A 26,797-nucleotide genomic window follows, 5' to 3' on the forward strand; every position below is an offset into this window, starting at 1 on the left:
ATTATGGGCTGAGTGCGGGTCAGTGGGACTAGGTGAGAGTATGCGTTCGGGATGGACTAGAAGGGCCAAGATGGCCTGTTTCCGTGCTGTAATTGTTATATGGTTATATAAGGGGGCAAGGAAGCAAAAAAGAAATTTATAGACCTGTTAGCTTGACATCGGTGGTTGGGAAGTTGTTGGAGTCGATTGTCAAGGATGAGGTTACGGAGTACCTGAAGGCATATGACAAAATAGGCAGAACTCAGCATGGTTTCCTTAAAGGAAAATCCTGCCTGACAAACCTAGTGCAATTTTTTAAGGAAATTACAAGTAGGCTAGACAAGGGAGATGCAGTGGATGTTGTGTATTTGGATTTTCAGAAGGCCTTTGACAAGGTGCCCCACATGAGGCTAAACCAAGAGCCCATGGAATTACAGGAAAGTTATGTACGTGGATAGAGTGTTGGATGATTGGCAGGAAACAGAGAGTGGGAATAAAGGGATCCCGTTCTGATTGGCTGCCGGTTACCAGTGGTTTTCCACAGGGGTCCGTGTTGGGGCCGTTTCTTTTTGCGTTGCATATCAGCGATTTGGATTATGGAATAGATGGCTTTGTGGCTAAGTTTGCTGATGATACAAAGATAGGTGGAGGGGCTGGTAGTGCTGAGGAAACAGAGAGTCTGCAGAGAGACTTGGATAGATTGGAGGAATGGGCAAAGAAGTGGCAAATGAATTACAATGTCGGGAAGTGTACGGTCATGCACTTTGGTAGAAGAAATAAACGGGCAGACTATTATTTAAATGGAGAGAGAATTAAAAGTTCTGAGATGCAACGGGACTTGGGAGTCCTCGTGCAGGATACCCTTAAGGTTAACCTCCAGGTTGAGTCGGTGCTGAAGAAGGCGAATGCAATGTTGGCATTCATTTCTAGAGGAATAGAGTATAGGAGCAGGGATGTGATGTTGAGGCTCTATAATGCACTGGTAAGACCTCACTTGGAGTACTGTGTGCAGTTTTGGGCTCCTTATTTAAGAAAGGATGTGCTGACATTGAAGAGGGTTCAGAGAAGATTCACCAGAATGAGAGGGTTAACATATGAGGAACGTTTGACTGCTCTTGGACTGTACTCCTTGGAGTTTAGAAGAATGAGGGGGGACCTCATAGAAACATTTCGAATGTTGAAAGGTATGGACAGAGTGGATGTGGCAAAGTTGTTTCCCATGGTGGGGGAGTCTAGTACGAAAGGACATGACTTGAAGATTGCAGGGCGCCCATTCAGAATAGAGATGCAAAAAAATATTTTTAGCCAGAGGGTGGTGAGTCTATGGAATTTGTTGCCATGGGCAACAGTGGAGGCCAAGTCGTTGTCTGTATTTAAGGCAGAGATCGATAGGTATCTCAGTAGTCAGGGCATCAAAGGTTATGGTGAGAAAGTGGGGTAATGGAACTAAAGGGGAGATTGAATCAGCTCATGATGAAATGGTGGAGCAGACTTGATGGGCCAAATGGCCGACTTCTGCTCTTTTGTCTTATGGTCTATGGTCTATGGAGATGCTGGCAGGGATGACAGCAGAGCAGCTATGGCTTGAGTTTCTTGGAAAAATGAGGAAGGTGCAGGATAGATGTATTCCAAAAAACAAACAAATGCTCAAATAGCAACATAGTACTACCGTGGCTGACAAAAGAAGTTAAAGCTGATGTAAAAGCATAAGAGAGGGCATACAACAAAGCAAAAATTAATCGGAAGAGAGGATTGGAGAGCTTTCAAAAACCTACAGAGAGCAACTAAAAGAATCAGTAGGAGGGAAAAGATGAAATATTGAATTGAATTGAATTTATTTCTTACATTCTTCACATACACAAGGAATAAAAATCTTCACGTCATGTCTCCATCTAAATGTGCAATGCGCAATCATAATAATTTATAATAAATATAATAGTCAATGTAATACAGAGTACACACAAGTCAGTGTGAGTTCACCAGCCTGATGGCCTGGTGGAAGAAGCAGTCCCGAAGCCTGTTGGTCCTGGCTTTTATGCTGCAGCACCGCTTCCTGAATGGTAGCAGCTGGAATAGATTGCGGTTGGGGTGACTCGGGTCCCCAGTGATCCTACAAGCCCTTTTCACATACCTGTTCTTGTAAATGTCCTGAAGTTCACAACTACAGATGTGCTGAGCTGTCCACACCACTCTCTGCGGAGTCCTGCGATTAAGGGAGGTACAGTTCCCATACCAGTCAGTGTGGCAGCCAGTCAGGATGTTCTCAATTGTGCCCCTGTAGAAAGTTCTTAGGATCTGGGGGGCCATACCAAACTTCCTCAACCGTCTAAGGTGAAAGAGGTGCTTTTGTGCCTTTTTCACCACACAGCTGATGTGTACAGACTATGGGAGGTCCTCAGTGATGTGGATGCTGAGCTATGAAAGCAAGCGAGCAAAGAATATCAAAGTGGATGGTAAAAGCTTTTTCAAGTTTGTAAAAATAAAAGATAGATGAGAGTGGATATAGGACCACTAGAAAAGGAGGCTGGAGAAATAATAACGGGGACAAGGAGATGGCAGATGAACTACCGTAGATTCCGGACTACAGAGCACACCTGATTAAAAGCCGCTGGCTCTAATTTTAGAAATAAAATCAATTTTTTAATTGTAAAGGCCGCACCGGATTTTAGGCCGCACCGCTACTTTTAAATATACATACGTATCGGTAACACAAATTACGTTGCATATACTTTTTTACTGAACAGCACGAACAACATTCCAATATCTCCTAGCGACTGGTAAAAATATATATACTGCAGCCTACCAGGAAAAGTTATTGATCGCCTTTAACTTAAAAGCAGCGTTTTCGCTCGGGTCTGACGCGCTCGCATAACTCGATCGGGTCTGACGTGCTCGGGTCTGATGCGCTCGCGTAACGCGATCGGGTCTAATCGGGTCTGATGCGCTCGGGTCTGACGCGCTCGGGTCTGATGCGCTCGCGTAATGCCCCCACCTTCCCGTATATATTCCACAAGACGCGGCGAAACCGGGTGTGACGTCATAGCATCCCGGGATGTAGTACAGAAAACAAATATAGTTAAAACACTTCTAACTTTAACTAGAAAATGAATTACTAAGCGAAAATATTATAAACTAAGTAACTGCCATAAAGGCAGCACAATGCTTTTCTTCGAGTGTTTTCCATGTTGATGAGGGTGAGTACAAATGACTGATTTACAATAATTTAATTGTGAAAGTGCGCTTGATTTATCGTACAATTTCATTGGACCTCTGTGAACTACTCATCAATTTTATTGGTCTACTGTTACGAGGCAAAATGTTTACGAGGCGGCTTGAAAAAAAACCATGTATTAGCCGCTCTGGATTAAAGGCCGCAGAGTTCAAAGCTGTTCAAAATGTGGGAAAAAAGTAGCGGCTTATAATCCGGAATCTACGGTAAATAAGTATTTTGCATCAGTCTTCACTGTGAAAGACACTAGCAGTGTGCCAGATGTTTAAGATTGTGAGGGAAGAGAAGTGAGTGTAGTTAATATTACAAGGGAGAAAGTGCTCAAAAAGCTGAAAGGCCTGAAGGTACATAAATCACCCAGACCAGATGAACTGCACCCTAGGCTTCTGAAAGAGGTAGCGGTTGAGATTATAGAGGCATTACTAATGATCCTACAAAAATCATTGGACTCTGCCATGGTGCCAGAGGACTATAAAACTGCAAATGTCACTCCACTCTTTAAGAAAGGAGGAAGGCAGCGGAAAGGAAATTATAGACCAGTTAGCTTAACCTGAGTGGTTGGGACGATGTTGGAGTCAATTGTTAAGGATGAGGTTATGGAATACTTGGAGTGTTATATACCCCCAGGGTTCATTTTTTCTGTGGACTGTCACTTTAAAACACCAAAAGAATGAGACTGACTTTTAGACACTTTTGGATTTCTACTGATTACAAAGTTGCTTGGTTACTATGGTGAGAGAGGTGGAGTTATTTGATGGACAATGAATCTTTATGGTTTCTCGTGGCTTGTTTTGAATATACAAGGACACACCATTGGAGTCAAGATGGATTTGGTCAATGGAAGACACCAGTGAGTCGGTCGTTGGTTTAAACTTTCAGTAGCCCAAAGGGGTGAGTTGAGATTGATCCAGATTATTGATAAATGACTCTCAAGTGCTGCAACTAGAAGAAGTTTGCAGAGAGAAGAGAGGAGAGGAAGGTTTGAAACAGAAGAAATCTAGTGACAAAGAGATCACTGTTTGAACTCTCTCTCCAAGTAGCCTGTGAGGGTGAAATTTGTTTCCATTCAGATACAAAAGTGTGATTGTCACATAGTTAATCCACAGGAGTGGGTTCTCTGTTGAAGGGAAAACCTTTGTGAATACCACATATTTGTTTACCCTTGTCTGGGTGTGGAAGTTCACTGAAGAAAGGCACCCCTGTGGCAAATCACTGTTGGAGTTATTTCATATGTTGTGGAACTGGATAAGTGGCTATCACGTTGTGTGTGATTGGGGTAACCTTGTGGAATCCACCAGTGTGTCAACCTTTGCCTGGGTGGTGGTTCCCTTGAAGATGGTCCCCTTTGTGATAAGCTACTGTTGGTGATAATCTATATGTGGATTCTGTTTGGGTATCCTGTGGCCACCACTTTGGGATGTCCCGTAGCTGAATTCGGGTGTGGTACCACTTGTGTTGAAAGGATATTCATTGAAGATCACTGTCGATGATACTTTGTGTGTGGTGTGGAACAACTTCGGAGATAAAACCTACTGCTATTGTTATTTTGTATTGCTGTCATGGAATCTGTGGAATATTGACACAATTGCCTTCTCACAACACTCACCTTTGGATTACAAATATCTCGCATTAATTAACCTGAGGATTGAACTGAGCTTTCTTAAATACAGACTGTAACTCTTGCCACCTGAGCTTGAATAAGTTTGGGAATTATATTTACACATGTATATATGTATACCATTGTTAACTTTTGATTTACCTGGTTTAAGTTACTATATGATGTAGTTACTAATAATAGTGTTTTGTTAACAGCAAAACCAGACTCCGGGTGTGTTCTATTGCTGGTACTTTCACACGGTTGCATGTACGTAACAGGAGACATAGAACAAAATAAAGTAGATGCAGTGGATGTTGTATATTTAGACTTTCAGAAGGCCGTTGACAAGGTGCCACACGATGTTGCTAACCAAGTTAAGAGCCCATGGTATTACAGGAAAGTTACTGGCATAGTTAGAGCATTGGCCGATTTGAAGAAGGCAGTGAGTGGGAATAAAAGATCCACGTTTGGTTGGCTGCCAGTGACTAGTGGTGTTCCACAGGGGTCAGTGTTGGGATCATTTCTTTTTATGCTATATATCAATGAGTTAAATGATGGAATAGAATGGCTTTGTTGCCAAGTGTGCAGATGATGTGAATATTGGTAGGGGAGCAGATAAGTAGGCTGCCTAAGGACTTAAGACAGATTAGGAGAATGGACAAGAAAGTGGCAAATGAAATGCAATGATGGAAAATGCATGGTCATGCACTTTGGTAGCAGAAATAAATGTGCAGACTATTTTCTAAATGGGGAGAAAATCCAAAAATCTGAGATACAAAAGGACTTGTGCAGAACACCCTAAAGGTTAACTTGCAGGTTGAGTTGGTGGTGAGGAAGGCAAATGCAATGTTAGCATTCATTTCAAGAGGTTGAGAGGACAAGAGCAGAGATGTGATGCTGAGGCTTTATAAGGCACTGGTGAGGCCTCACCTTGGATATTGCGAACAGTTTTGGGTTCCTCATCTTAGAAAAGATGTACTGACATTGGAGAGGGTCCAGAGGAGGTTCACAAGATGATTCTGGGAATGAAAGTGTTATCATATGAGAAACGTTTGATAGCTCTGGGTTTGTACTCACTGAAATTTAGAAGGATGGGGGGGGGGGGATCTCATCGAAACCTTTCAAATGTTGAAAGAGGATCCTCTTGGACAAGAGGATCCATAGAGAGAGGCATCCATTTAAAACAGATGTGGAGAAATTTATTTAGCCAGAGGGTGGTGAGTTTGTGGAATGTGTTACCACAGGCAGCTGTGGAGGCCAGGTTATTGGGGTATTTAATGCAGAGATTGATAGGTTCATGATTGGCCATTGCATCAGAGGTTACGGGGAGAAGGCCAGGGAGTGGGTCTGAGGAGGGGGAAAAATGATCAGCCATGATTGAATGGCGGAGCAGACTCGAAGGGCCAAATGGCTTAATTATGCTCCTATGTCATGGTCTTATAGTCTTCTGGGAGGGATATGGAGGAGGGGAACATAGAGGAAGGGATACAGTGTGGAGGTACATGGAGGGGTGGTAGGGGAGGGAAAGGGAGGGAGGGAAATGGAGTCCAGTTACATTGAGTGTAGAAACAGGGAGGGGAAAGATATTGAGGGGAGTTCCATGGTTGGAGATGACATGATGGGGAGGGACATGGATGGGAGGGAGTATAGTCCATAAGACCATAAAACATAGGAGCAGAATTAGGCCATTCAGCCCATCAAGTCTGCTCTGCCATTCCATCATGGCTGATCCCAGATCCCACTCAACCCCATATACCTACCTTCTTCACTATAATACCTTAAAATTATGCACTCTGTTATTAGACATTTCTTCTGTGGGAAAAATAATCCGTCTATCCACTCAATCTATGCCTCTTATCATCTGGTACACCTCTATCATAAGAAGGTCCAACTCTACTTATTAAACTGATAAAGCTGAGGGAAGACCACCCAGCTCACAAAGTCTGCATCAGTTGCACTTCTCCTCCTCTGCCTTGCTGCTCTTTGACTACATCCTTACTGAATCTCCATAAATCAGCCATTAGTGAGTGCTGGAATAGATACATAGAAAATAGAACATAGAAATTCACAGCACATTACAGGCCCTTCAGTCCACAATGTTGTGCCAGCCATGTAACCTACTCTAGAAACTGCATAGAATTTCCCTAGCACATAGCGCTCTATTTTTCTAAGCTCCAAGTACCTATCTAAGAGGCTCTTTAAAGACCCTATTGTACCTGCTTCTACCACCGCCGCCGGTAGTGAATTCCACACACCCACCACTCTCTGTGTGAAAAATTTACTCCTGACTTCCCCTTGGTACCTATTTCCAAGCACCTTAAAACTAACCCCCTCATGTTAGCCATGTCAACCCTGGGAAAAAAGCCTCTGACTATCCACACGATCAATTCTTCTCATCAGCTTATTTACCTCTATCAGGTCACAGCACATCCTCTGCCACTCCAAGAAGAAAAGGCTATGTACACTCAACCTCCAATCCAGGCAACATCCTTGTAAATCTCCTCTGCACTCTATTTCTATAGTATCCACATCCTTCCTGCAGTGAGGTGACCAGAACTGAACACAGTACTCCAAGTGGGGTCTGATTGAGGTCTTATATAGCTGTAACATTACCTCAGGGCTCTTGAACTCAATCCCATGGTTGGTGAATGCCAACACACCATACGCCTTCTTAACAACACTGTCAATCTGCGCAACAGCTTAGAGTGTCCTATTGACACATCTGTCAGATCCTCCACACTGCCAAGATTCTCATCATTTGTATTATATTCTGTCTTCAAATTGGACCTACCAAAAAGAACCACTTCACACTTATCTGGGTTGAACTCCATCTATCACTTCTCAGCCCAGTTCCACTTTCTATCAATATCCCGCAGTAACCTCTGACAGCCTCCAGACTATCCACAACACCCCCAACCTTTGTGTTATCAGCAAACTGACTAACCCACCCTTCTACTTCTTCATCCAAGCTATTTATAAAACCCACTAAGAGGAAGTGTCCCAGAACAGATCCCTGCAGAACACCACTGGTCACTGACTTCCATACAGAATACGAGCCATCTACGGCCATCCTTTGCCTTCTGTTGGCAAGCCAATCTGGATAAACAAAGCAAGGTCTCCTTCGATCCCAAGCCTCCTTACCTTCTGAAGGAGCCTGGCAAGGGGAACCTTATCAAATGCCTTAGTGAAATCCATATACACTATATCCTCTGCTCTCCCTTCACCAATGAGCTTTGTTACATCCTCAAAGAATTCAATCAGGCTCGTCAGGCACGGCCTACCTTTGACAGAGCAATACTGACTATCCCTAATCAGATTATGTCTCTCCAAATGCTCATAAATCCTGCCTCTCAGGATCTTCTCCAACAACTTGCCCACCACTGAAGTAAGACTCACGAGTCTATAATTTCCTGGGTCATCTCTACTCACTTTCTTGAACAAGGGAACAACATTTGCAACCCTCCAATCCTCTGGAATCTCTCCCATCCCTATTGATGAAGCAAAGATCATTGTCAGAGGCTCAGCAATCTCCTCCCTTGCTTTCCTCAGTAGCCTGGGATACTTCTCATCCAGTCATGGTGACTTATCTAACTTAATGCTTTTCAAAAGCTCCAGCACATCTTCTTTCTTAATGTCCACATGCTCAAGCATTTCAATCTTCTGTAAGTCATCCCCATAATTGCCAAGGTCTTTTTCCCTGGTGAATACTGAAGCAAAGTATTCATTAAGTACCTCCAACACCTCCTCCAACTCCATGCACACTTTTCCACATTCACACCTGATTGGTCCTGTTCTCACATGACTCATCCTCTTGCTCTTCACATACTTGTAGAACGCCTTGGGATTTTCCTTAATCCTGCTCACCAATCCTTCTCATTGCCCCTTCTGGCTCTCCTAATTTCATTCTTAAGCTCCTTCCTAGCAACCTTGTAATTTTCTAGAGCTCTAACAGTACCTAGTTTCTTGAACCTTTCATAAGCTTTTCATTTCTTCTTAACTAGATTTTCTACATACTTTGCACACCGTGGTTCTTTAACCTTACCATCCTTTTCTTGCCTCAATGGAATATACCTCTGCAGAACTCCATGCAAATTTCCCTAAACATTTGCCACATTTCTGCTGTGCATTTTCCCAAGAACATCTGCTTGCAATTTATGCTCCCAAGTTCCTGCCAAAAAGCATCATATTTCCCCCTACCCCAATTAAACGTTTTCCCAAATTGTCTGCTCCTATCCCTCTCCAGCACTATGGTGAAGGAGATAATGCTGTGGTCACTACTGCCAAAATGATCTCTCACCAAGAGATCTAACACCTGACCAGGTTCATTTCCCAATACCAGATCAAGTACAGCCTCTCCTCTAGTTGGCTTATCTACATATTGCATCAGGACATATTGGCAGGATACTTGAGAGTGTGGAGGAGCAGAGGGATCTGGGGGTACATGTCCACAGATCCCTGAAAGTTGCCTCACAGGTAGATAGGGTAGTTAAGAAAGCTTATGGAATGTTAGCTTTCATAAGTTGAGGGATAGAGTTTAAGAGTCACAGGATAATGATGCAGCTCTATAAAACTCTGGTTAGGCCACACTTGGAATACTGTGTCCAGTTCTGGTCGCCTCATCATAGGAAGGATGTGGAAGCATTGGAGAGGGTACGGAGGAGATTTACCAGGATGCTGCCTGGTTTAGAGAGTATGCATTATGATCAGAGATTAAGGGAGCTAGGGCTTTACTCTGTGGAGAGGAGGAGGATGAGAGGAGACATGATAGAGGTGTACAAGATATTAAGAGGAATAGATAGAGTGGACAGTCAGCACCTCTTCCCCAGGGCACCACTGCTCAGTACAAGAGGACATGGCTTTAAGGTAAGGGGAGGGAAGTTCAAGGGGGATATTCGAGGAAGGTTTTTCACTCAGAGAGTGGTTGGTGCATGGAATGCATTGCCTAGGTCAGTGGTGGAGGCAGATACACCAGTGAAATTTAAGAGACTACTAGACAGGTATATGGAGGAATTTAAGGTGGAGGGTTATATGGGAGGCAGGGTTTAAGGGTTGGCACAACATTGTGGGCTGAATGGCCTGTACTGTGCTGTATTGTTCAATGTTCTATGAAACCTTTCTGAACACACCTAACAAACTCCACCCCATCGAAACCCCTTGCGCTAAGGAGATGCCAATCAATATTAGGAAAGTTAAAATCTCCCATCACAACAACTATTATTATTGCACTGTTCCAGAATCTACCTCCCCATCTGCTCCTCAGTATCCCTGTTACTGTTGGGGAGTCTATAAAAAAAACAGCTAGTAGGGTTATTGCCCCTTTCCTGTTTCTGACTTCCACCCACACTGACTCAGTAGACCATTCCTCCATGACTTCCTCATTTTCTGCAGCCATGACACTATCCCTAATTAGCAATGCCATACCCCCTCTCTTTTGCCTCCCTCTCTGTTGTTTTTGAAACATCTAAAGCCTGGCACACTCAGCAGCCATTCCTGCCCCTGAGATATCCAGGTCTTTGTAATGGCCACAACATCATAGTTCCACATATTGATCCACACTCTAAGTTCATCTGCCTTATTTATGATGCTCCTTGCATTAAAATAGACACATCTCAAACCATCAGGCTGAGTGCATCTTTGCTCTAACATCTGCCTATCCTTCCTCACAAACTCCCTGCAAGCTGTCTCTACTTGTGCTCCAATCTCTCCATCCTCTGGCTCCACTTCAGTTCCCACTCCCCTGCAAATCTAGTTTAAACCCTCCCCAATAGCACTAGCAAATCTCTCTGCCAGGATATTGGTCCCCCTCAGATTCAAGTGCAACCCGTCCTTTTGGTACAGGTCACACCTGCCTCAGAAGAGGTCCCAATGATCCAAAAATCTGAATCCCTGCCCCCTGCTCCAATCCTTCAGCCATGTATTTATCCTCCATATCATTCTATTCCTATACTCACTGTCATGTGGCACAGGCAACATCCTGAGATTACTACCTTTGAGGTCCTGCTTCTCAGCTTCCTTCCTAACTGTCTGTATTCTGCTTTCAGAACCTCCCCCCTTTGACTACCTATGTCATTGGTACCAATGTGTACCACAACCTCTGTCTGCTCACCCTCCCATTTCACGATATTGTGGACACAGTCAGAAACATCATGAACCCTAGCACCTGGGAGACAAACTACCATCCTTGTTTCTTTTTTGTGTCCACAGAATCGCCTGTCTGACCCCCCCCCCCCCAACTATAGAGTCTCTTCTTACCACTGCTGTCCTCTTCATTTCCCTACACTTCTGAGCCACAGGGCCAGACTCAGTGCCAGAGGCACAATTACTGTTGCTTCCCCAGGTAGGTCATCTCCCCCAAGAGCACTCAAACTGGAATACTTACTGTTAAGAGTGACAGCCACAGGGGTGCTCTCCACTACCCTTCCCTCTCCTGACAGTCACCCACTTATCTGTCTCCTATGGCCCCGGGCTGACTACCTGCCTGCATCTCCTGTCTATCACCTCCTCACTCTCCCTCACAAGACAAAGGGAACTGGAGCTGCAGCTCGATGCACCTGGCGCAGATGTGGCCATCAGGGACGCTGGAATTCTCCCGGACATCCTACATCTGACACCCAGAACAGAAAACTGGCTTTGCAGTCATACCCACTATTCTAATGTGCCGAGCCCCGCAAAATGATCCTTTTTAAAACTCTTCTCCCTGACCTGTGTGAAGCTTTCTGTCTCTTTTAATCAATTGGCTGAATGGTCTAATCAATTGACTCGATTGGCTGAATGGTCTAATTCTGCTCCAATGTCTTTTTGTCTTATGGAAATCTTACTATCTACACATTATGATTTTGGACTTAATTGTTTATCTGCACCACTTTCTCTGTAGCTGTTCAACTTTATTCTGCATTGTTATTGTTTTACCTTGTACTACGTAAATGCATGGTGTAATGATCTGATCTGTATGAATAGTATGCTAGACAAGCTTCTCATTGTATCTCAGTACATGTAGCAATAATAAACCAATTCCGATTCCAGAGAAACTGGGAGGAAGGGATGGCACCCTTGCATGAGACAGGGTGGGAAGAGGTGCAGTTATTGGAGGTGGAACAAGTGAATGTGAGGTTGGGGTGGAAGTTATGGGCAAAATTGCAGAAATTGACGAGCTCTCCACAGTGCAGGCATCCTTAAAGTAGCAAAGAAAGAATTGGAGAGTGGTACCAGAGTACATTTGGAACATGGACGGGTTCCTGGATCACTGGGGCCTCTTTTGTGGGGGGGGGGGGGGGAGGAGAGAGAAGAGGAGGGGGAGGGGGAAGGGGGAATAGCCCTTAACTTGGCAGTGGAGCTATCGGGGCACTGTCTTTTGACGGTGTTTCCGTAACAAGCTATTCTTGGTTTTACGAGCCTGAGTTGCTAGCTTGATGTTCAACCCGCCTTGAATTCGAACTCGGGAACCTTCGCTCTCCCGGATTCCGGCGTTGATATTATTGCACCACCAAGCAGGGGAGGTACGACCTGTACAAATAGACATGTTACACCTGAACCCAAAGAGGTCCAATATCCTAGCAGGCAGGTTTAATAGAGCTGTTCATTTCGAAATTTGAGAAGGAGAAACTAAATTCCAATGTGTCGGTATTTCAGAGGAATAAAATAAATTACAAAGGCATGAGAGGAGAACTGGCTAAGGTTGACTGGAAATGGACACTAGCAAGAAGGACAGCAGAATAGCAATGGCTGGAGTTTCTGTGAAAAATGAGGGAAGTGCAAGACAGATATATTCCAAACAACAAGAAATTTTCAAATGGAAGAAGGACACTACAGTGGCTGACAAGTGAAGTCAGAGCCAAAGTAAAAGCAAAAGAGAGGGCATACAAGGAAGCCAAAGCTAGTGAACAGATAGAGGATTGGGAAGCTTTTAAAAACTTGCAGAAGGAAACCAAGAAGGTCATTAGGAAGGAAAAGATGAATTATGAAAGGAAGCTGGCGGCTAATATCAAAGAAGATACTAAAAGCTTTTTTAAGTATACAAATGGTAAAAGCGAGTCAAGGGTAGATACAGGACCAATAGAAAATGATGCTGGAGATATATGTAATGAGAGATGCAGAGATGGCAGTCTTCACAGTGGAACACATCTGTAGTATACCACACATTCAAGAGTGTCAGGGAATTGAAGTATGTGCAGTGAAAATTACGACTGAGAAGGTGCTCAGGAAGTTTAATGGTCTGAGGGTGGATAAATCTCCTGGATCTGATGGAATGCACTTTCAGATTCTGAAGGAAGTAGCTGGAGAGATTATGGAGGCATTAACAATGATCTTTCAAGAATCAAGATGTACAAACAAGCTGAATGAACTCAACAGGTCTTGATTTGATCACAGCATCTGCAGTGTACTTTGTGTTTACTTATCTTTCAAGAATCAATAGATTCTGGCGTTGTACCAGATGACTGGAAAATTGCAAATGTTACTCCAATATTTAAGAAGGGTGGGAGGCATCAGAAAGGAAACTATAGACCTGTTAGCCTGATATCAGTGGTTGGGAAGCTGTTGGAATCAATTGTTAGGGATGAAATTGCAGAGTACCTGGAAGCACATGACAAGATAGGCCAAAGCCAGCATGGTTTCCTGAAAGGAAAATCCTGCCTGACTAATCTACTGCAATCTTTTGAGGAAATTACAAGCAGGGTAGACAAAGGAGATGCAGTAGACATGGTGTACTTGGATTTTCAGAAGGCCTTTGACAAGATGCCGCACATGAGGCTGCTTAGCAAGATACGAGCCCATGGAATTACAGGGAAGTTACTAGCATGGGTGGAGCATTGGCTGATCGGCAGAAAACAGAGAGTGGGGATAAAGGGATCCTATTCTGGCTGGCTGCCAGTTACCAGTGGAGTTCCACAGAGGTCGGTGTTGGGACTGCCGCTTTTTATGATGTATGTCAATAATTTGGACTATGGGATTAATGGATTTGTGGCTAATTTTGCCAATGATACAAAGATAGGTGGAGAAGCGGGTAGTGTTGAGGAAACGGGGAGACTGCAGAGAGACTTAGATGGTTTAGGGGAATGGGCAAAGAGGTGGCAAATGAAATACAATGTTGGAAAGTGTATAGTCATGCACTTTAGTGGAAGAAATAAATGGGCAGACTATTTAGATGGGAAGAGAATTCAAAATGCAGAGATGCAAAGGGACTTGGGAGTCCTTATGCAGGATACCCTAAAGGTTAACCTCCAAGTTGAGTCACTGGTGAAAAAGGCAAATGCAATGTTGGCATTCATGTCTAGAGGTATAGAATATAGGAGCAGGGTTGTGATGTTGAGGCTCTATAAGGCACTCGTGAGACCACACTTGGAGTATTGTGTGCAGTTTTGGGCTCCTTATTTTAGAAGGAATATACCGATATTGGGGAGGGTTCAGAGAAGATTCACAAGAATGATTCCAGGAATGAAAGTGTTACCATATGAGGAACGTCTGGCAGCTCTTGGGCTGTATTCCCTGGGGTTCAGGAGAACGAGGGGGGATCTCATAGAAACATTCCAAATGTTAAAAGGCCTGAACAGATTAGATGGCAAAGTTATTTCCCATGGTAGGGTATTCTAGGACAAGAGGGCACGACTTCAGGATTGAAGGATGTCCATTTAGAACAGAGAAATTACTTTAGTCAGAGGGTTGTAAATCTGTGGAATTTGTTGCCATGAGTGGCTGTGGCCAAGGTGTATTTAAGGCAGAGATAGATAGGTTATTGATTAGCCAGGGCATCAAAGGGTATGGAGAGGAGGCATGGGAACGCAGATGACTGGAAGAATTGGATCAGCCCATGATTGAATGGTGGAGCAGTGGCGATGGGCCAAATGGCCTACTTCTGCTCCTATATCTTATAGTCTTATGAAGGGAAGAGACATGGGGAGGTACATGGAGGGAAAGAATATGGGTGAGAGGACATGGGGGAGATACATGGAGGGGAGGGACATAGAGGGGAGGGACATGAAGATTTAATGAGCTGAAAATGGGCATCTGGCACTACCATGCAGGATGCTATTGTCAGCATGGACTCGTTGGACCACTGGGCCTATTTCCACGCTGTTTTGACACAATGACTGCCCTGTCTTGGAAATCTATTGCTATTGCTGGGTCGAGATCCTAGAACACATCCTGGGAAAAAATTCTGGCAGTGGAGGCCAAATTATTAAGAATATTTGCAGTGGAATTTGATAGGTTCTTGATTAGTCAGGGCGTCAGATTTACAGGGAGAAGACAGGGGAATAAAACAGAGGGGGTTAATAGATTAGCCTTGGTGAATGTTGAGGCAGACAGACTTAATGGACTGAATGGTTTAGTTGCGTTTCTATGTCTTATGGTCTTAGCATTCTCTCTAATAGCATTGTGGATGCACCCGCATATGAAAGACCACTGTGGCTCAAGATGGCAGATCACCACAATCTTTTCTAGGGTAAAAATGGATCAGCAACTGAATGTTGGCTTTGCCTGGGAAGTCTACACCCCCGAGTGAATATAAAAATATTCTATTGGTAAGGCAGAGGTGAGTTTACACATGCTGATTAATCAGGAGAATGACAATGGAATGTGTCAATTACATTGATAATCTACTGAGAGAGTGCCTGAGCCAAGTTCCCACAGGCAGTGTGAGCAATGGAAAGTTAAAGCAAGTCATTTCCTTACTGTTGTCCAGGTGGTTTGCTTTGATAATCTTCTCAGAATAATCAGAGATGCTGGAACATTCAATCTGAAGCACAAAAGAGAAAGGACATAAGAGGCCTTGAACTTGGATCTGAATACACAATTTAAAAAGAACCCCACCATTTCCAATGAAGTCTGAAATCATTGCACACTTCAACTTCAAGGTAATGGGTCAAATGCCACAATCTGCTAAAGCAAAATGGAAGCCAATGTCAGAGCAAGAAACAGCCAGCATTCAGAGGCTGATGGTATCACACCTAATTCTACCATCAGTTCCAGTGACTGAGACAGGCATGCAAGAACCAAACTCCTGCCACTGCCTCTGACGTGTGTGAGGACAGAGACTAGAAAGGAAGGAAACAGGTTAATGTCACAGCTTACAGCCTCACATACAGGGTGGAAATTTCTTCTCCTGGAGTGTGGTAAACCTGTGGAATTCTGTACCATGGGAGGCAAGGAGAAACGGAATACTGTTTACTCTTTTCCATAGATGTTGCCTGGCTTGCTGAGTTCCTCCAGCATTTGGTGCATGTTGCTTTGGTTTTCTAGCATCTACAGATTTTCTCATGTTTGAAATCAGGAAACATGTTCATGAGGGAGATATTATACTTCCTAATGCTAAAAGAATCAAAGGTAGTGAATTGAATGCTTTCTATGTTTTTTTTTGTCTGGGAACATGATGATTGATCACCAATGACCACACTGATCTTTCTTTATATCCCCTAGAACATTTTTACTCCTGTTCTTTACGAGTCCTCTATACTACAGTTGGCTTTGTTACTGCGACTCAGTTCTGCAATTCAGTTCTTAGGATCAAGGCTGCATTGAGGTCTGGAGTGACCCAAAATCAGTGTCAGTGATGTGGAGAATTCATGCCATCTCCTTTCCATTGATTGAGAGCAGACTGTGCAGAAATTATCTGATTGGATTTGTCCTGCACATTGTCAGGTAAAGGCCACTGTGTGGCTGTATTGGAGCTACATGGCCAGAGACATTACTGTTTCTTTCAGTACTACAGTGGGATGACCAAACAACTGCAGCAAGAATCACGGGTGACCTGATCCTCTACCCCTCCCCTCATCACATGCACCCATTTCAGAATAAATATGAAAGAATGGAAGACTGGAGGGTGTCTATTTATTTAAGACAGGCTTCAAAGACAAATCAGGAAACTAGAGCTAGTGAGCCTAACACCAGTAATGGGAAAGTTACTGGAGGGGATCCTGAGGGACAGATCTACAAGCATTTGGAGAGACCAGGACTGATTATGGACAGCCAGCATGGCTGTGTGCATAGGAAATCATATGTGAGGGTGTACATAGGGTGAATGGACACATTTTTTTAAAATCAGGGAAGACAATGACTATGGAGCACAAGTTTAAGTTGAGGGGACAGAATTAAAGAAGATCTAGGAGGCAAGATTTTTGCCCCGAGTGGAACAATCTGCCAGAGGAAGTGGTAGAGGTGGGTATAATTTCAACATTTAAAAGACACGGATAGGCTTGTGGAAAGGAAAGGTCTAAAGAGATACAAGCCAAATATAAACACACAGGATTAACACAGGAAGGCACCCTGGTCAATATGGACTTGTAGAGCCAAAGGGCCTGTTTCTGTGCTGGAGAACTTTATGATCACAGTCCAGAGTATGCAGTAGTCTCAACAGAAAATGCACGAACAATCTAAGTACTTACCCCAAACACCTTCTTAGCTCCTGCTTTGGCTGCGAACATTGCTAATATTCCTGTTCCACTGCCCACATCCAGAACCGTCTTGTCCTTAAACACGTGTTTGTTGTGATAGATGGAATTCCGGTACGTTAGGGTTCGGATTTCATCTTTTAACATTTCCTGGGGTCATTGAATGCAAATAGTTAGCTACCTTGTGGTGAAGCCAGCATACAAACAGAGGGATTCTGATTGGTCAGAATCCGGCCTTTTATTATTAACTGAGGTTAAGGAACAATGGGATTGGATGACAGAGCTGGCAAGTGGGAGGTCCTGTTTGAGGTGAGAACTACCACTTCTCTCAGCACAATATTAATGTCTCATTAGACTTTAAAGATGTGGTGAAATATCTCTGTAGCAATCAGGATAATTTAACTGAGTAAAAAAAATACAGAATTCAACATAATCCAGAAGTTCACAAATGTAAAAACTACAAATGAAGAAAGGAATGGGTACTAGTTAGGCAAGTGCATGAGGAGCAAAAGATTACTAGTGCAGTAATTGAGGAGTGGATGTTCATTAGTGCAAGTGTTCCTGGGTAATGGGGCTCGAGTTTATTGAAAGGATTGTTTGCCAGGATTTTAGAACATAAAACAGTACAGCACAGAACAGACCATTCGGCCCACAATGTTGTACCAAATTATATAAACCTACTCCAGGATCAATCCTACACAGCCTGAAACCTCCATTTTTCTTTCATCCAGGTGTCTTTCTAAGAGTCTTTTAAATGCGCCTAACGTATCGTCCTCTACCAGAATCAGAATCAGGTTTATTATCACCGGCATGGGACGTGAAATTTGTTAACTTAGCAGCTGTTCAATGCAATACATAATCTAGCAGAGAGAGAGAGAGAGAAAATAATAAAATAAAACAAAATAATAAATAAACTAGTAAATCAATTGCATATATTGAATAGATATAAAAAAAGTGCAAAAACAGAAATACTGTATATTTAAAAAAGTGAGGTAGTGTCCAATGCTTCAAACTCCACTTAGGAATCGGATGGCAGAGGGGAAGAAGCTGTTCCTGAATCACTGAGTGTGTGCTTTCAGGCTTCTGTATCTCCTGCCTGATGGTAACAGTGAGAAAAGGGCATGCCTTAGGTGCTGGAGATCCTTAATAATGGACGCTGCCTTTCTGAGACACCGCTCGCTAAAGATGTCCTGGATACTTTGTAGGCTAGTGCCCAAGATGGAGCTGACTAGATTTACAACCTTCTGCAGCTTCTTTTGGTCCTGTGCAGTAGCCCCTCCATACCAGACAGTGATGTTGCCTGTCAGAATGCTCTCCATGGTACATCTATAGAAGTTCTAGAGTGTATTTGTTGACCTGCCAAATCTCTTTAAACTCCTAATAAAGTATAGCCTTCTTTAATGACTACATTGATATGTTGGGACCAGGTTAGATCCTCAAAGATTTTAATAACCAGGAACTTGAAGCTGCTCACTCTCTCCACTTCTGATCCCTCTACGAGGATTGGTATGTGTTCTTTCATCTTACCATTCCTGAAGTCCACAATCAGCTCTTTCGTCTTACTAACTTTGAGTGCCAGGTTGTTGCTGCGGCGCCATTCCACTAGTTGGCATATCTCACTCCTGAACACCCTCTCGTTACCACCTGAGATTCTATCAACAATGGTTGTATCGTCAGCAAATTTGTAGATAGTATTTGAGCTATGCCTAGCTACACAGTCATGTGTATATAGAGAGGAGGGCAGTGGGCTAAGCACACACCCCTGAGGTGTGCCAGTGTTGATAATCAGTGAGGAGGATATGTTATTACCAATCTGTATCAACTGTGGTCTCCTGGTTAGGAAGTCGAGGCTTCATTTCCACCATCCCTGGAAGAGTATTCCAAGCACTCATCAATCTCTGTGCAAAAACCCACCTCTACATCTTCTCTAAACTTCCCTCCACTCACCTGAAATGGATGTCTTCTGATATGGGCCATTGCACCCTTGGGAAAAAAAAGGTACTGGCTGTCCAGTTTATGTGCCTATCATAATATTATGTACCTCTGTCAATGGATACAGGCATTTTATAGATATCATAAAATCACAGTAAATTTATAACACTAAACACCCATTAAACTAGCATGGAAAGATGTACCCAACCTAATCAAAGAGTATCAGCGTCTTCCTGGTCCTCGGTGACACTGGGTCCCTGATCCTCAGTGCCAGTGGGTCCCCGATCCTCAGTGCTAGTGGGTCCCCGATCCTCAGTGACGCCGAGTCCCAGACCCTCAGTGGCAGTGCTTCCCGGTCCTCGATGACAGTGGGTCCCTACTCGTCAGTGATGCTCAGCCCTGATCTTCAGTGCCAGTGGGTCCCCGATCCTCAGTGACAGTGGTTCCCTGGTCCTGGGTCACACTGAGTCCCAGGTCCTCGTTGATGCTGTCCCTGGTCCTCGGTGACTCTGTGCCCCCGGTCCTCGGTGACTCTGTACCACCGGTCCTCGGTGACTCTGTACCACCGGTCCTCGGTGACTCTGTGCCCCCGGTCCTCGGTGAAGCTGTACCACCGGTCCTCGGTGACTCTGTACCACCGGTCCTCGGCGAAGATGTACCACCGGTCCTCGGCGAACCTGTGCCCCCGGTCCTCGGGGAACCTGTGCCCCCGGTCCTCGGCGACCCTGTGCCCCCGGTCCTCGGCGACCCTGTGCCCCCGGTCCTCGGCGACCCTGTGCCCCCGGTCCTCGGCGACCCTGTGCCCCCGGTCCTCGGCGAACCTGTGCCCCCGGTCCTCGGCGAACCTGTGCTCCCGGTCCTCGGTGACTCTGTGCCACCGGTCCTCGGTGACTCTGTGCCCTCAGTCCTCGGTGAAGCTGTACCACCGGTCCTCAGTGACTCTGTGTCCCTGTCCATGATCTGCTTGACGCCATTAAACTTCCTGGGTGTCAGGTTTTTCCCAGCACCCTCCTGTCTATACACCACAGTTTATCTATCTCTCTGGGGTGAAGAAGTAATCTAATAGCCGTGAATCTGAGAGACCGTTGTGTGATTGATCTGTAGGACTACTCTCCAGGTTAGACACCAGTAGTCACCCAGATGTTTGTCAGGGAAGTTCTACAAGTTTGCCAGTAACTTTGCCATATCTTACCTTTGTATCTAAGGTCAACATTTGGTTTCAATGTGGTGACAGTGGTCTATCTGAGAGAGTGGCTGGGCTTGACAAAACACTCACACCATGGAGCATGTCTGGAGTCACATACAGGCCAAATCAGGCAAGAATAGTTCTCTGAAAGGCCTGGTAGACAAAACCCAATAGATGTATCTCATCCCACCTCAGGCTCTCAAAGCAGAGCAGTCCCTCATTACCCTGTCCAACCCTGCTGTCTGATCTTTGAATCCTCCTTACACCCACTGGTAGAGTAAGAAGGTGAAGAATTGAGATGCAGGGAGGAATAGCAAGCAAGTCCCAATGCTTGAGGTTATTCAGACATTACATCCTACCCTCTCCCGCCCTGCTACTGTCTCTGCCTCGGCCCGCCCTTCCCCTCAGTCCCTCAATCTCTTTCCCCCCTCTCCCTTTCCTCATTTCCCTCAAAAAGATCTGAATAATGGGTATTTTAAATATATCAGAGGTCATTATGGCAAATATTTTTCATTCAATCGTTCAAAAATATTGCAATGACATTATTTTATAAAAGTGTAATTAAAATTGCAATTGACTTGTGATTAGCACACACAAAACACTGGAGGAACTCGCAGAATCTGCTAAGTTCCTCCAGCATCTTGTGTGCTTCTCTGGATTTCCAGCATCTGTAGAATTTCTTGTGCTTATTAACCTGTGATTAATATTTTCAATTGTATGATTAATCTTGATATTTTTGCAATGATTGTAAGGTAAGATCGGCTAATGGTATCAGCAGGAATTGAGCTTTCTTCTGCATAATTCATTTTATAATTGGTTGAAGTTTTGAATTCTTCTTACATATTTGTACATCAGGTATTAGCTTTACTTGTACATTTCAAAATTTATTTTTCACACTCCTGCCAAATTTTTGAAAGGGTGGGAAGCAATCATTAAGTGTTTGAAACCCTAGATTAATTGGGTTTAGAAAGGTCAGTGGTTTCCTAGGTCACAGGTTAACATTTGCTCTAGTTTTGAACTTTCACACAAAAGATGAACCTTTACCTCATGGATGCCAAAATGTGCATAAGAATCAAAGTAGTAATCTCTTGAAGTCATTTCATCTGGAGTGAAAAGTTTTGCTTCTTGGCCTGTCCGTAGATAATCTGTCTGAGGAAATTCCTGAATCACTGTCTGTGCCGCTGTGTCTGTCGTCTGCCCTGTTGTCTGCACCAGGGTCTGAGAGACTTTCTGGTCTGTTGTCTCAGTCACTGTCTGAGTCGGTGACTGTGATTGCTGTGTAGTTCCAGTCGACTGATCTGGCTGTGTAATCGTTAAGGGCTCTGAAGAATCACTGGACACCTGTTTTAAGAAAGTAATCGATTTCCATAAAGTGTGAAAGTGAGTCATAGGTGAGTATTCAAACAGCAAAATGTGATCGGGCAATTTAGACCTGCAGCGAATTTATCATGTTTAATCTCACCATTATTTGGACTTCACCAAGAGCAACCCACATTCATGTAGGAAAAACCCAGCAACCTTCCCCTTGCCTCTCTTAATAATCTGCAATAGATCCCACCTGGAACTGGGAACATTTATCTTTTAATGAGATTCAACACCATCTTTTTCCTCACAATGACATACCCTGGAATATCAACCTATCCACCCCTAACACCCCTAATCTCTTCATCAGCCTGTACTCCTTGACAATAAGTACTCCTGTTTGAGTACTGTTGGGGGGGGGGAACGACAGCCTACCTGGGGGAAGCAGCAGTGGCCATGCCTCTGGCAGAGACTGGCCCTTGGCTCAGAAGGGTAGAGAAGGGAAGAGGAAGGCAGTAGTGATAGGGAACTCTGTAGTTAGTGGGTCAAACAGGCAATTCTGTGGATGCAGGAAAGAAACTCAGATGGTAGTTTGCCTCCCAGGTGCCAGGGTCCGAGATGTTTTGGATCGTGTCCAAGATATCCTGCAGTGGGAGGGAGAACAGCCAGAGGTCGTGGTACATTTTAGTACCAATGACATAGGTAGAAAAAGGGAGGAGGTCCTGAAAAAAGACTACAGGGAGTTAGGAAGGAAGTTGAGATGCAGGACCGCAAAGGTAGTAATCTCAGGATTACTGCCTGTGCCATGCGACAGTGAGAATAGGAATAGGATGAGGTGGAGGATAAATGCGTGGCTGAGGGATTGGAGCAGGGGGCAGGGATTCAGATTTCTGGATCATTGGGACCTTTTTTGGGGTGGGTGTGACCTGTACAAAAAGGATGGGTTGCACTTGAATCTGAGGGGGACCAATATCCTGGTGGGGAGGTTTGCTAAGGCTAACTAGAACTGTTGGGGGGTGTGAACCGAACTGAAGAGACTGGGAAAGAGGAGGTTGGCTCACAAATAGAGAAAACTTGTAGACAGTGACAGAGGGAGGATAAGCAGGTGATAGAGAAGGGATGCGCTCAGGCCTAAGTTTTGAGATGTGTCTATTTTAATGCAAGGAGTGTTGGGAACAAAGCGGATGAGCTTAGAGCTCGGATCAGTACTTGGAGATATGATGTGGTGGCCATTACAGAGACTTGGATGGCTCAGGGACAGGAATGGTTACTTCAAGAGCCAGGTTTTAGATGTTTCAGAAAGGACAGGGAGGAAGGCAGAAGAGGTGGGGCATGGCACTGTTGGTCAGAGATAGTGTCACAGCTGCAGAAAAGGTGGACGCCATGGAGGGATTGTCTACGGAGTCTCTGTGGGTGGAGGTTGGAACAGGAAGGGGTCAATAACTTTACTGGGTGGTTTTTATAGGCCACCCAATAGTAACAAGGATATCGAGGAGTAGATCGGGAAACAGATCTTAGAAAGGTGTAATAATAACAGAGTTGTCGTGACGGGAGATTTTAATTTCCCAAATATTGATTGGCATCTCCCTAGAGCAAGGGGTTTAAATGGGGCAAAGTTTGTTAGGTGTGTTCAGGAAGGTTTCTTGACACAATATGTAGATAAGCCTATAACAGGAGAGGCTGTACTTGGGCTGGTATTGGGAAATGAACCTGATCAGGTGTCTGATCTCTCAGAGGGAGAGAATTTTAGAGATAGTGATCAGAATTCTGTTTCCTTTACAATAGCATTGGAGAAAGATAGGAACAGACAAGTTAGAAAAGCATTAATTGGAGTAAGGGGAATTATGAGGCTATCAGGCAGGAAATTGACAGACAGACAGACATACTTTATTGATCCCAAGGGAAACTGGGTTTTATTGTGTACAGTTCTGGTCACCGAATTATAGGAAAGATATCAATAAATTAGAGAGAGTGCAGAGACGATTTACTAGGATGTTACCTGGGTTTCAGCACTTAAGTTACAGAGAAAGGTTGAACAAGTTAGGTCTCTATTCATTGGAGCGTAGAAGGTTGAGGGGGGATTTGATCGAGGTATTTAAAATGTTGAGAGGGATAGATAGAGTTGACGTGAATAGGCTGTTTCCATTGAGAGTAGGGGAGATTCAAACGAGAGGACATGATTTGAGAGTTAGGGGGCAAAAGTTTAAGGGAAACACGAGGGGGTATTTCTTTACTCAGAGAGTGATAGCTGTGTGGAATGAGCTTCCTGTAGAAGTAGTAGAGGCCAGTTCAGTTGTGTCATTTAAGGTAAAATTGGATAGGTATATGGATAGGAAAGGAGTGGAGGGTTATGGGCTGAGTGCGGGTAGGTGGGACTAGGTGAGATTAAGAGTTCGGCACGGACTAGGAGGGCCGGAATGGCCTGTTTCCGTGCTGTGATTGTTATATGGTTATATGGTTATATGGAAACTGGGTTTCGTTACAGCTGCACCAACCAAGAATAATGAAGAAATATAGCAGTATAAAACCATAAATAATTAAATAATAAGTTAATCATGCCAAGTGGAAATAAGTCCGGGACCAGCCTATTGGCACAGGGTGTCTGACACTCCAAGGGAGGAGTTGTAAAGTTTGATGGCCACAGGTAGGAATGACTTCCTATGACGCTCAGTGTTACATCTTGGTGGAATGAGTCTCTGGCTGAATGTACTCCTGTGCCTAACCAGTACATTATGGAGTGGATGGGAGTCATTGTCCAAGATGGCATGCAACTTGGACAGCATCCTCTTTTCAGACATCACCATCAGAGAGTCCAGTTCCACCCCCACAACATCACTGGCCTTACGAATAAGTTTGTTGATTCTGTTGGTGTCTGCTACCCTCAGCCTGCTGCCCCAGCACACAACAGCAAACAGGATAGCACTTAAATTGGAAAAAGATGTTCTCAGGAAAAAGTACAGAAGAAATGTGGCAAATACTCAGGGGATATTTGTGTGGAGTTCTATATACGTACATTCCAATGAGACAGGGAAGTTATGGTAGGGTACAGGAACTGTGGTGTACAAAGACTGTAATAAATCTAGTCAAGAAAAAAAGAAAAGCTTACAAAAGGTTCAGAGAGCTAGGTAATATTAGAGATCAAGAAGATTATAAGGCTACTAGGAAGGAGCTTAAGGAGGAAACTAGGAGAGCCAGAAGGGGCCATGAGAAGGACTTGGCAGGCAGGATTAAGGAAAACCCTAAGACATTCTACAAGTATGTGAAGAGCAAGAGGATAAGATGTGAAAGAATAGGACCTATCAAGTGTGACAGTGGGAAAGTGTGCATGGAACCAGAGGAAACAGCAGAGGTACTTAATGAATACTTTACTTCAGTATTCACTATGGAAAAGGATCTTGATGATTGTAGTAACACACACAAAATGCTGGGGGAATGCAGCAGGCCAGGCCAATCAACTTTCCAGCTCTTAGCTTAATCCCTCCCCCTCCTGTCTACTCCTATCATTTCAGATTTCCCCCTCCCCCTTCCACTTTCAAATCACTTAGTATCTTTTCTTTCAGTTAGTCCTGACGAAGGGTCTCGGCCCGAAACATCGACTGTACTTCTTCCTATAGATGCTGCCTGGCCTGCTGTGTTCCACCAGCATTTTGAGTGTGTTGTTTGAATTTCCAGCATCTGCAGATTCCCTCATGTTTGGTAATTGTAGTGACGACATTCAGCAGACTGAAAAGCATGAGCATGTAGATATTAAGAAAGAGGATGTGCTGGAGCTTTTGGAAAGCATCAAGTTGGATAAGTCCAAACACGAGGAAATCTGCAGATGCTGGAAATTCAAACAACACACTCAAAATGCTGGTGGAACACAGCAGGCCAGGCAGCATCTATAGGGAGAAGCTTCCTGACAAAGGGTCTCGGCCCGAAACGTCGACAGCGCTTCTCCCTATAGATGCTGCCTGGACTGCTGTGTTCCACCAGCATTTTGTGTGTGTAAGTTGGATAAGTCACTGTGACCAGATGAGATGTACCCCAGACTACTGTGGGAGGTGAGAGAGGAGATTGCTGAGCCTCTGGTGATGATCTTTGCATCATCAATGGGGACGGGAGAGGTTCCGGAGGATTGGAGGGTTGTGAATGTTGTTCCTTTATTCAAGAAGGGGAGTAGAGATAGCCCAGGAAATTATAGACTAGTGAGTCTTACCTCAGTGGTTGGTAAGTTGATGGAGAAAATCCTGAGAGGCAGAATTTATGAACATTTGGAGAGGTATAATATGATTAAGAATAGTCAGCATGGCTTTTTCAAGGGCAGGTCTTGCCTTATGAGCCTGATTCAATTTTTTGAGGATGTGACTAAACACATTGATGAAGGAAGAGCAGTAGATGTAGTGTATATGGATTTCAACTAGTCATTTGATAAGGTACCCCATGCAAGGTTTATTGAGAAAGTAAAGAGGCATGGGATCCAAAGGGACATTGCTTTGTGGATCCAGAACTGGCTTGCCCACAGAAGGCAAAGAGTGGTTGTAGATAGGTGATATTCTGCATGGAGGTCAGTCACTAGTGAGGTGCCTCAGGGATCTGTTCTGGGACCCTTACTCTTTGTGATTTTTGTAAATGACCTGGATAAGGAAGTGGAGGGATGGGTTAGTAAGTTTGCTGATGACACAAAGGTTGGAGGTGTTGTGGATAGTGTGGAGGGCTGTCAGAGGTTACAGCGAGACATTGATAAGATGCAAAACTGGGCTGAGAAGTGGCAGATGGAGTTCAACCCAGATAAGTGTGAAGTGGTTCATTTTGGTAGGTCAAATAAGATGGCAGAATATAATATTAATGGTAAGACTCTTGGCAGTGTGGAAGACCAGAGGGATCTTGGGGTCCGAGACCATAGGACACTCAAAGCTGCTGCGCAGGTTGACTCTATGGTATATTGACCTTCATCAATCGTGGAATTGAATTTAGGAGCCAAGGGGTAATGTTACAACTATATAGGACCCTGGTCAGACCCCACTTGGAGCACTGTGCTCAGATCTGGTCACCTCACTACAGGAAGGAAACCATAGAAAGGGGGCAGAGGAGATTTACAAGGTTGTTGCCTGGATTGGGGAGCATGCCTTATGAAAACAGACTGAGTGAATTCGACCTTTTCTCCTTGGAGTGACGGAGGATGAGAGGTAACCTGATAGAGATGTACA

General features: G+C 44.2%; 1 protein-coding gene across 6 annotated transcripts in view; it reads right to left on the reverse strand.

The window, feature by feature from the left end:
* The window catches only part of LOC140735008 (protein arginine N-methyltransferase 1-like), a 152,636-nt gene that overhangs the window by 74,799 nt on the left and 51,040 nt on the right, over positions 1-26,797 (reverse strand). For all 6 annotated transcript variants that reach the window (XM_073059820.1, XM_073059817.1, XM_073059819.1 and 3 more), the window contains 3 exons: positions 21,351-21,647; positions 17,183-17,338; positions 15,474-15,537 (listed from right to left, as the gene is read on the reverse strand). In XM_073059820.1, coding sequence (XP_072915921.1) covers positions 15,474-15,537; positions 17,183-17,338; positions 21,351-21,647 — 517 coding nt within the window. The remainder of the gene's footprint in view (positions 1-15,473; positions 15,538-17,182; positions 17,339-21,350; positions 21,648-26,797) is intronic.

This window comes from Hemitrygon akajei, chromosome 10, assembly GCF_048418815.1.
Source record: "Hemitrygon akajei chromosome 10, sHemAka1.3, whole genome shotgun sequence".
Lineage (NCBI taxonomy): Eukaryota > Metazoa > Chordata > Chondrichthyes > Myliobatiformes > Dasyatidae > Hemitrygon > Hemitrygon akajei.